The following is an 11930-nucleotide window of genomic DNA, read 5'->3' on the forward strand; positions in this document are numbered from 1 at the left end:
ACGGTCTTTCGTTGCTTTAGAAAATTATTTAATAGAAATTATTTGGGCAAACGACTGTAACGTTAACAAGATATATATGTATATACTATGTTCTTTGATAGAGTCTACCGGAAGCAACTTTTCAGCAGGCCGAGCCGCGGCGAAAAATCCGACTGGAAAATCGAGTTCGCCACGCGATCCGATGAGAAAACGTATCTCCGATTTCCATCGCGCGCGACCGAATAAGAAAATCCGCCTGGCTATCCCGGCCACGGGAACGAAAATTCGTCGGATAGCGTATCTCGTCGTGAAAGTTAGGCGCGGAGGAAGTGTGTTACTCTCTCCCGCGATCCGAACCGCGATTCTCGGCCATCTCATCGGCTCGGGTATCCCGTGAATCAATAGCTCCTTCGTCCGACGAGAAACGAGGAAACGGAAAAAAATAGAAGGATCCTTTAATCAAGCAAAGAGGAATAAATAAGATTTTATAATTTTTCTAACAATATTTTATGAAATATTATCTTTGAAGAGTACTTAATTTCAGGGTTCGATTAAAGTGTATTTTTAAATAGTATTCAGTTGCGAAAAATATTTCTGTATTTAGTATTTTATATAAAATTCTATATTTACTGTTTTATGTCAAATTCAATCTTCACTATTTTATATAAAGCTATTTTAATGTTTAGTCAAATTTTTCCTGGCCCAGATAAAGACAGACAAAACAGAGAAACATAAAAAGAAAAAGAGAACAGATTTCCAGATATTATAATATATTAATAAAAATATTATAGTAATTATTTAATATAATATATCCATAATACTATAATAATTATTCAATATAGGATACTAAAAACATTATAACAATAAAGAATAAAAATATTATAACAATTATACGATAATATCAACATATAAATAATTCAATCTTTAATACTTCATATAAAGTTCTTCCAATTATTTTGTAATTATTATCATCTAATAATTATGTGTTAAATTAAAGGAAATTTTCCGGCGGCCCTACAGAGGCAGACAAAACAGAGGAAACAGAAAAGAGAGAGAGAGAACAGGCAGACAGAGAAAGAGAGACAGAGACACACAGAGAGAAGCGAAAGAGGAATCTCCTCTGGACGTAGCGTAGAACGACGACGAAGAAACGGAAGTAGAGACGACGATCAGCGATTATGTTTTGGACACTTACACTGGTACACGTGGGACGGCGCGATGGAGGATACCACGGAGATGCTGTCCATGTCGAGACCGCTCCCCTCGACCGTAATTGTCGGCGTGCCTGCGCGGAAATGTACAACGTATAGCCAGAAGGTTTGCCAAAAAAAAAAAGAGAAAACAATAGAAAATTTTGCGTACACGAGTTCGTCCGTCGACTTACGGCCGGCGGGGGGCAGAGACGAAGAGAACGGGGCAGAGACGAGGAGAACGGGTCAGAGACGAAGAGAAAGAACGAGGGTTTCCGTGTTTCGAATTTTCAATTTCCGTTTCGTCGTTCGGCGTGTATGTTTTCCGGATCCCCGGCTTTGTCAACGCGAAAGCGCTGGGCGCGCGCCGACGAAAAAAGCGGTGTTTGAGGACCGGGCGCTCCGCAAACGCGGCCGGACACGTCGTTTCTAGGACGGGCCGCGCGTCGCCGCGAAATATAACAATCACTTAATTTTTCAATTTGAAAGTTTTAACAAGCGAGGCAACGTAACGCCGCTCGGAGATTGCCCCGGGACGCGCAGAGAACCAGCGCGTTTTTATTTATCTACGCTCTTCCTAGCAGTTTCCTAGCAGTTCACCAACGCTTCAAATTTGTTCATAATAATTGTATTATTGCTTTTAGAAAACCGACTAGAATTTCCCCAATGAAACTGCTGAAAACGTATTAAAAATCGAGGAGAATGGTCGAACAGGCAGCGATCGATTCCGAAACATTTTTCAAACGCGACAGGGAATGATTCGATGTTTAACAATTCATCTGCCGGCTATCCCTATTAAATATTCAATTTAATTATCAAGTCTCGTGCTCCCGTGGCGGAGAACCGCGCGGCACGCTCCCTCGTTATCGATCTATTTTAATACGGAATAAAACGGCCCGCGACTGTGTTAAATAACCTACCAGCGGATAATTATTGTTATCTCTGTTCAGACATCTCTGCGGGACCGGTCGAAACGCGTTGTCCGCGTGGAATTGTTTTCATTAAAGACGGCGACGTCGCGTTGTTGAATAATGTTGGAGAAACGACAGGCGATTTAAATTCTTAAAAAGTGCGCGAGAGGTTGATTAACCCGCGGAATTTATTTGCTCGTGACAGAGGCGAGCAGATCAGAAGGAAACATATTTAAAGAGATCGTAAATATATTGTGCTTCTAGGGGCTCGATGGAATTGTTTAACCCTTTGCAGTTGAGATTATTTTAATTCTAAAGAGTTCGAAAAATTCGCAAATCCGCAGTCTAATCCCTCGCACTGAATATTTCCTGTATTATTAAATAAATACGACTGCCAATTATTTCAAACAAAATCTGAATCTTTCATCATGAAAATCTAGTAATAGTAATACTATAATAATAATCTCGTCTCAGTAAGGAAATTATTAACCCTTTACACTACAATTCCTTCCACGATCGCAGCGATTAGAATCTCACCCTAATAAAATCAATTATAATTTCTTAGAAAAATAAAATAACTGACAACTATTATATGTCTGTACAATACCTGTATATTAACAACGATAAAACAGTAATAAATATATATTTATTACACTCTGTTCAAAATCTCCTTCGCGAGACTCGTCAAACTTCACCAAACAGTTAAAAATCCTAATCAACTCTGTCTGAGAAAAATTATGGTACAAGGAGTTAACCTTTCAATTATTTAATCTAATAAAAATCCGAATGCGTAAATAATTGTTTCCTAGCTCGAAATATTCGGCGGACGTCTAGCCGCGGTTTGTTTCGCGTGCGGGGAACGCGGCGTTCGCGATATTCGGCGTAAAATTCACGCACACGCGTGCCATCGGCGGCGAAGTATGTTTGTCCTAGACGAAATCGATCAATCCGTTTTAATGCACGGACACGGCGTGCCCCGGGCTGAATAATACATGAAGGAAATGCGCTCGATTAGCCCGTCACCTACGTTCGGCTAACATTCGCGGTTGACGGAGCTATCAGCCTCTGCGCTCCTCTTTCACCCTTTTTGTTCTCCCTCTTTTTCTCTCTATATCTCTCTAGCTCACTCTATTTCTCTCTTTATATCTCTAGCTCACTCTCTTCCTTTTTCTCTCTTTATATATCTCTCACTCTCTCTTTTTCTCTCACTATATCTCTAGCTCACTTTCTCTCTTTTTCTCTTTCTATATATCTCTCTCACTCTCTCTCTTCTTTTCTCTCTCAATATCACTCTTTCACTCTCTCTCCCTCCTTCTATATTTCTCTCTCCATATCTCTATCTCTCTCTCACACTCTCTCCCTCTTTCTTTCTCTCTCTCTCTCTCTTACGCCACGCGTGTTCTCTTTCTCTCTCTCTCTCTCTCACGCCACGCGTGTTCCCTTTCTCTCTCTTAGGCGACGCGTGTTCTCTTTTTGCAACGGGCTCCACGCCCCGACGGATGCACCGTAATGCACTTTAACTAGGCGATTAATCTTGCCGCTCGTCGCACACCTAAGCGCAGGAATCGGCCGCGCGGCCGTCCCGCGCCGGCTGACATTCGGATGAATAATAATGCCGATTACGTAGTTACGCGCCGCTCTCGATGTTCATTCGTCAAGACGATTACCGGCTCGGACGACTTCTGCGCGGTTACGCCGCGTTTACGGGTTAATTAAAACGAGCGCGGCCTGTTGCGCCGCCGTCGCCGCGGCATCTTATCCGTTCAACCGTACGCTGTAAACATTTCACGCATTTTTCCGGAACAGGTTAGACCCTCGGGGCTAGTTTAATACAGTGCAGTTCGAGTACCTTGGGTGAATCTTCGCGCGCGGCTTTTTCTACGTCATTTAACGCGTGGCAATGCTGTTTTATGCGCGTGGATACTTGAGGGATGATTTTGGTATTTGAATTATTTTATTATTTCTGTTAGAGGTTTTGTATGTTTATTTTAAATGTAATTATTTATTTTAAGAAGATTATGGGAGTGAATGGTATAGCATTATTTTTTATTAGGTTGCAAAAGGATTCGAAGGCTTTAATATTGTATAAGCTGTTTTATTATGTATTTTGTTTTATCTAGCACGATATTTTTAAAATTATTATTATTATTATGCGATTTAATGTAATGCTTTGAGAATAATTTTTCTGACTATTTTTGAAATAATCTTTACTGTCCGTGAAAGTGTTAATAATTAATAATGCAATTTTATACAGCGCGTTGTAATATAAAGCAACGCATACGAAAATTACTATAATCGTGCTTTGTTGGAAAGGATAAAAATCACTATAGCGACGCAATATTTCTTCATCGTCGATAAATTATTCGATCTACAAAAATTGAGTGAAACAAACCACAAATCGACGAATAAAAATATATAATTATTAAAATCGTCGTCCATTGATTATTTTAGACCTTGGATTTTTCCGAACGATGGAAACGTTCGAAGACGATTTTATGAAATAAAATAAGAAACAAATCGTATCTTTCAACAATTTCGACGAGCTCCGAAAGGCGGCGTAATAAAATGATTAAATTCCGCGCGCGTCGCCGCGCGAACAGGGACGCGATCGTGATCAGAAAGAAACATGTTTCTCACACTATTGTTCCGCGGGTAGAGAGGACTCGAGATGGTTCGGTAGTCGCAACAGCTGTCCGCGTCGCTCTTGCAACCCATATGTTACGAGTCAGGTGCAAGTGGAACGGGGGAGGGTAGCTATCCGTTACGGTGCGCTCTCCTTTCGGGGAGACAGGCTATTGTATTTATGAAGGCGGGTAAATTCGTGGCGAATGTGTGCTTCGCGATACAACGCGTCCCTCAAAATTCAAAGAAACTGTTCACCGAATTCTCCGGAGGAGATAAAGCCGTGTCTGATGCGGGGGAAACGTCCTCTGATTTTTTTTATCGTTCCGGATGAGTGTTGCTAACCGATAAAACGTTAACATTTCTTTATAAAACATTTCTTTAAAATTGTGGCGTATATGGAGAATAGCAGAAGTATTAAGAGGGATGTATATTTTGTATTAACCCTCTGCAGAGGAAATTATAATTAGGTTTATGCATAGGGGTTGTGCTGGTCGGTGTTAATTGTTGAACGGAGGGTAGTATATAATGTTCATGATTAAAATAGAGAAATAGAATTTATTAAGTCTTCTATTGGAGTTTGGATATTTGTTTTAATTTTAGCTGTAATAAATAGCTTTTGTGGCTGAGGGTAGATATACGATCGCAGAGGGTTAAATTATGCACGTTGATCCTAGAACAAACCCTCTTTCTATTTTTTAGCATAAATGACATCGTAATATTGCGATTCAAAGTAGAATCTTAAAAATAGAATTCATTAATACATATTCATAATTTTTAAATAAATTGCAACATGAATTAATGCAATGAGATGTCGACCAGAAAACCCAAAACATCGACGATAATTTACTATAAATTAATTCTACCCTAAGTGATACAATTCATTGCCGATGTTTAATCTGAAAGAATCGACTATGAAGAAAAGAGAAACAATTCTAAAAATTCGATCGAAAGCTCTATTTTTTCTCCACAAGAATCGAACGATCCTTGGTCGGAAGTGCGCGCGAAAGAACGCCATCGATTCCGGCATCCCGGGGGCGCATGGTCCCCGGGCGACGGGAGGGATGGGGTAAGTCGATCCGTATAAAATGAATGTCGCTTACCATCGGTGGTGGAGTCGGATAAATTGCCGCCCACGCTGGTCGCGCCTCCGCTCTCCCGATCGCTGGATCCCCGCACGCCGCTGTCCGCGCTGCAGCTCCCGCGATCGCCCGCCTGCCCGCCGGATGAGCCAGCACCTGCCGCATTCCCGACGTTCCCAACAGTCACTCCCAGCTCTGTGCTGCCTAATGGCGGTTGAGAATTCATATGAGGGATGATACCACAGCCGCCGCCGCCGCCCCCGCTGCTGCTCCCGGCGCCCGGCGTCGCCGCTCCGTTCACGCTGCTCCTCGGGAACGAGACCAGGGACTCCTGGTCGCTCAGGCAGATCCCGCCGCCGCCTCTTTCCGCCAATTGACGCTGCAACTGTTCGCGGAAAGACCAGGTGACAGTGCGACGCCTCTTATTCGACGCCTTTGAAGTCGGCGGCGCCGAAACTCGGTCGCCGATTTCAACAGAAATTGAAGGGAAATTGCAGAAAAATTTGAGAAAAGTCGCAGAAAAATCGAAGAAAAATTCAGGGATATTCGGTGATAATTATGAGGCGATAAATATTCGGTAAACATTTTCAGGGGGGATATTAAATACTAAGGTGCTTGTCCAAGTTGTATACCTGTCTGATTCGAGAAAAATTGGGAAACAATTCAATGATAAATTCGGTAAAAATTCGGTGATAATTATGAGGTGATAAATATTCGGTAAAACCTTGCCAGAGGAATATTAAATACTTCTCCACCCAATTTATACACCCGCCTAATTAATATTTTTTCAACGCATTGACCCGCGATGAAGGAGTCGAAGAATAAACGTTCCGCTCGATGTGACAGCGATTAATTCTCGCGAGTAGCGCGCGAGATCAACGGTTCGAACTTCCGCGGCGACGGTTTCGTAAAACAGTTGATTAAAGTACGGAGATCCGCGGTTGCATTTGCCGAGCACTTCTATCTAATGAAAGCGAAGAAAGATAGAGAGAGAGATAGAGAGAGAGAGAGAGAGGGAGAGAGAGAGAGAGAGAGAGAGGCGCGTGTCTCTGCGCAAGAGCCGCGAGACGAGGCGGGAATTTTCGGGGCGTGCGTGACTGTTGAGCACATTCCCGGCGACCCTCGAGCCATCAGTTTTAAACTCGTTAGCCGGGGTGGGTAGCTCCCCGTTTATGCGCAGCGTCGAGGACAATTTGAGGGCTCAAAGCGGCCTCGCCCCTCGCCGCACGTAATTGCATGCGCGCGCGAAAGAAACGCTTCTTTCTTACCCCAACCGTGCGGCCTCTCGTAATAACCACGCGCGCACGGCGATCGATCGCCGATACTCTTCGGCCGCCCGCCCCGCGGAGTGCTTCCACCCATAAAAAGAACTTTACGCAGGAGCCCGGCGTTCTTTAAGTAACGGAATTACACAGTCGCCGGCGGAGGGCGGGAGAAAGAGACGCTCGATTTAACCGAATACCGGCCGAAGTTATTTTCCGACCGCGATAATTAGTACAGAATTTATTTTCTGATAGGTCGACGCCGCCCACCCTCTTTTGCCGCTCGAGCACGCTCCCCCCGTGCGCTCGCCCGCCGACCGTATTCTTTTATTTTGGTAAGGGCGGCTCTCTCTCTGCCCTTGCACTTTTTCCAATTTAGAAAAATGTTTTACGATCTTTGTATGGAAATTAAAAATTGTTTGGGATTTGGGTAATTTCGAAAGCTCAGCGGTCGCTTTAAATTCTCTCCGCTTATTATTTATTTAAGAGAACATTTTAACATCGAAGAAAATTCTATAATTGGTAAATTGACGATTTTCAGTCCGTTAAATAATTTATTTATAATATAAGAAACCTGCTGACGTTATCGAAGATTCTAAAAAGAAAATGTATTATATCTCATTATAACTCATAATTTTATAATACATTATTATAGAAGTTTGAATATTATAAAAAATTAATAAACCTATCATAGAAGTACCAATATTAATTACAAACGTTCAAGAATAATTTAAACAATTGTTCTAGTAATTTATAAGAACGATACAGAAGGGATTGGTACAGTAGTTCTCCTTATTGCGACGGATTGGCAACCCTGCCCGCGTGAGTAGACTAAAAATATTGTTGGCCGTGAGAGAGAGAGAGAGAGAGAGAGAGAGCACTTCCGGGAGTGCATCCCCTAAGTAGCCGGCGTAAAGAAGATTCGATCGGGTCTTAATTATGCCGTAGTTTCGAATAATTCAGAACCACTCCATTTTTAGTGCACCTGTAATATACGTCGAGCTTCTCGCTTAGCTGCTTTTATCCGCGAGCCAGAATTTATGAGAACAGTCTGACCTTCGTAAATGGAGCTTACGCGGAACGACGCTTAACCGGCGATGTTCATAGTCGATGGTGAAATCAAACTTCTGGAGAGAGAGAGAGAGAGAGAGAGCCGCGAGATTCGAGGAAATTTTCAAACTATTCCATCATCGAGTTTCATAAAGAATATTATCATTTAATGAATTAAATCTGTGCAAATAATATATCTAATTTTTGATTGTTAAATTGTTAATAATATATCCAAAATTTAATAATATATCTGAACGTTAATAATATATCTAAATATTAATAATATATCCAAATCTTTAAACAGAAAAAATAAAATTCTCTTCTCGTTGCGAGTGGAGATCGCGCGAGCCTCGACAGTCTCGGCTTTTCCTTTATTAGGTGAAGGAGTCTAGCTCACACAGGAGGGCGTTCCACGGGGGTTAATCAGAGAGGAAAAGTGTTAAGGGAGCCATCCGAAACAATTCCGGCTTATATCTTTCCCGAGCTTCTCCGCGACGGCGTGGAAGCCCGAAGACGATCCGCGGACAATTTAATGGAGCCGCTCATCGCGTCGGAGAAAAAGAAGAGAGAATTCCGAGGTGGATTCGATGCGACGGTGTGGTATTCCCAGCAGCATTTAATTCCGTGGAAACTTGGCCGCGTAACAATTTCATCGTTAAAACCTTCGGGGAGCGAGAAAGTTCGCCGTGACGGCGGGGGGGGGGGGGGGAGGGGGGGGTTAGGGGGGCCAACTTCGCTAAAAGCAGAGTCAACGCGTCCGGTAAATAATTCCGAAAGTTCAGCATCCGGTGTCTCCGCGCGTGAAAAATCTTCCCATCTACATAGACCCTTCCTCTGTCACCCCCCCCCCCCCCCCCCCCCCCCCCTCTTTTTGTATCCTCGGCGCGCGCGCGCGCGCGAACAAAAATAACAGACGGCATCGAGGCGGATCAAAGAGACTTCCGGCGGGAGACGGTGATACATACTCCGTCGGGCTATTTACTTATCGATTCTCTCTCTCTCTCTCTCTCCCTCTCTCTTCTCTCCGCCATTTTCTCCACGGAACAGGAAACCTCATTAAAATTCCCCCGGACGACGCGGAAAACTTCTTTTCCCCGACACAATGCTACTTCCGCGAGAAATGCCGGCGAGCATAATGCCGGCGACACCCTGTCATCTTTCCGAAACTTCTTTTTTTTTTTACCCCGCGAACTATGCCGCACCGGGGAGACGAAAATTTCTACCCCAACAAAAGTCGTTTATTCTTCGCTGACAAAAGGGGGGGCGCGCCCGCGCGCGAAAGTATCAATTTAGTGCGCGACGTGCATTGGAAAGTGAAAACAATAGGGGACGGCATCATTTTTCTTTAATTTCGACGATGTACGGAGGAAGGATGGTCTTCTGTCGAACTTTTTGGGGTTGGAGAAGACATGCGGGCAATGTGTTGCAGAGAAATGGTCGATTTCGAAGTCGCCGGGAAGTTTAAGGGTTGTTTTTATCCCTTTTATGTGTATTAAAAGTTAGAAATTCGAAAGATATCTTTATAGACATGTTCTACTTTCTTTTTGTTGTATGTATAATAGTATGAGTATGTTAGAAATTTTGAGGGTTGTTTTTACCCTTACTATACACGTTGAAATGTTATAAATTGGCAGAACACAGTGTAAATATTTTTTAAAGACACGATCTCGTCATTGTTGACTGAATAATATTACATCTTAAATATCAGGGTTGCTTCCACCCCTAATATAAGAATTACAAAAATAACAAGCAAATATTTCTTCCAAGCAAATAATAATTACCTCAACACACCCTAGATACATTTAATTTATAACTTAACCTCCGAGGATTGCTTCCACCCCTCTCACAAAATTTCTAAAAATCCGAAAGCCAAAAAAGTATTAAATATTCACGAATTAATTTACATCCTCCTCGTATTTAAATGCCCCACTTAAACATTAAGGGTTGTTGCAAAACACCAAACACGACAAATTAAAATACAGAAACGCCGCGAGTTGAATTCCTAGCTGAATACTGCCGAGAAGAAAAAGCATTCTGGAAAATCATAGGGATTGTTTAAAGAGATGCAGCTGCGGCCGTAATTCGATACGCGAGGGTAGTTTCCAGCGGGACGGATTTCAAAGGTCACGGATAAAGGGGAGAAGAGCGTTACCCATTTCTGAAAGAAAACGGGGCCGTTACACTTGTATGACAGGCCTCTTGTGAGTTTACACTGTGTTTCACCTCTGGTACGTCGTCTGTTGAACGGGGGTAGCCTCCGTTGAAAAGAGGGATACCTTACCTCTTTTATAGTGGCGTGTGCGTGCGAGAGGGCGGCCTCTTTGTCGGCCAAACTAGCCGCGAGGCTGAGGCTTCGATCGGCTTCGTCCCTCGCGGCTCTCAGCAAGCTCCAGCGTTCCCTCTCCCTCTCCCTCTCGCGCTCCTCCGACGGCATGCCGACTCCTTGTTGCTGAAGGCGTCCTAAGGTCGCCTCGTTCTCCCGCATCCGCTGCAATCAACGGTCAAAGAGACCCATATCCGGGCAGTAACTCCACCCAAAACCACCACCGTCTAACAATGCATGCGGAGAGCGTTACAAAGTGCAAACTACTTGGGTCGGGGAACAAAGCTGGGCGAGACCGGGAATGATTAATTCGTCGCTCGGGGAATGGACGTCCTCTTTTACCATCGGCGACTGACATCAGCCACCCCCATCGGATGATCGAAGGTAGATCAGTTGTTTCCTCATCGACGATTTCGAATTTTCGAAACAGGTCGCTGTTGTCTAGTTGTTAAATTGATAACGTTCAAGGTAGGGGGTGGTTCGAACTATGGAGTCCATCGCGTGATTTGTTTCGCCAGGGAGGGGGTAGTTTGAGGGACAACTTTATCGACGAAATTAAAATTCAGTTTAAATTAAAATTATTAAACTCATCTTATGAATTTAGAAGTATAAATATTATTGGTATAGCTTTCCTTTTATTTGTGATAGAAGTTAGGCGAATTTTTCAGTGACCCTAGTCTTGCTATTATTATAAAGAATTATTATATTTTTCTTTGTATTCGAGCGATGGCTTTCAAATAAAAAAAATTCATTAATACTGGATACATTACTACGCCCTTACTGGAAAACCCTATATACCTATCGCCAGTCGCAAGACTCGCTTAAAAGCAGTTGCTACAATGTCTAAACGGCGAATTAGTTCTTCCGGACACGTGCAAGGTGTTCCTCGGGAAGTCGTCGCCCGAGCAGCCGAGCAGCGTTTTTCCGGTCGAGCGGCCAGGAAACGCTTACGATCGACAGTTTTCAACCCCCGAAAACACGTCGAGTCTCCGCCGGCCCCGACACACACCTGACCGATCCGTTCGAGCGTCAGTAATCGCGTTGTCCCGAAGTTTAGCCGATAAACCGAGCCGCACAGCACCTGTTCTACGTGCGGCGTGTGAAGTAACTTACGCCCGGAGGGAAAGATAAGTGGATTAAGTTCTCCGCGCAGGTTGATACATCCCGCCGGCTAATAAGCGAAAGGGGTGTACGTGACACCTGTAAATAAACGGGCCGAGTCGCACCTGTATCGAATTACCGTGCCCGATCGACCGGCAACGATGGGTTCCTTAAAAAAGAGATCGGCGAACACGATCGCGTCGTTCATCTTGCGCGAACCTTTCCCACGCGACATCGGCGTATCTATCTGCATGTAACTCGTATCTCTTCGGATCATTCGATAGCCGTCCTCGTGTTTCATTCGAGAATTATGCATTTTCATTCGAGATTCATGCACTTTCATTTCCAGATTTATGCACTTTGTCGAATTCGACGGTACATCGAAATTAGATTTCTTTGCTGCGTCTCCG

General features: G+C 43.6%; 1 protein-coding gene across 8 annotated transcripts in view; it reads right to left on the reverse strand.

Annotated features, from left to right (window-relative positions):
- Positions 1 to 10589, reverse strand: part of LOC144468621 (kazrin-like) — a 32667-nt gene extending 22078 nt beyond the window's left edge. For 7 of the 8 annotated variants that reach the window (XR_013493834.1, XR_013493835.1, XM_078178226.1 and 4 more), the window contains exons 1-2: positions 10378 to 10589; positions 5806 to 6169 (exon numbers count right to left, since the gene is read on the reverse strand). Coding sequence is in view for 6 of the 8 variants with exons in the window: in XM_078178226.1 (XP_078034352.1) it covers positions 5806 to 6169; positions 10378 to 10581 (568 nt within the window). In the remaining 2 variants the exon portion in view is untranslated. The remainder of the gene's footprint in view (positions 1 to 5805; positions 6170 to 10377) is intronic. The other variant, XM_078178228.1, reaches the window with a different exon arrangement.
- Positions 10590 to 11930: the final 1341 nt, after the last annotated feature.

Source organism: Augochlora pura, chromosome 4 (assembly GCF_028453695.1).
Source record: "Augochlora pura isolate Apur16 chromosome 4, APUR_v2.2.1, whole genome shotgun sequence".
NCBI lineage: Eukaryota > Metazoa > Arthropoda > Insecta > Hymenoptera > Halictidae > Augochlora > Augochlora pura.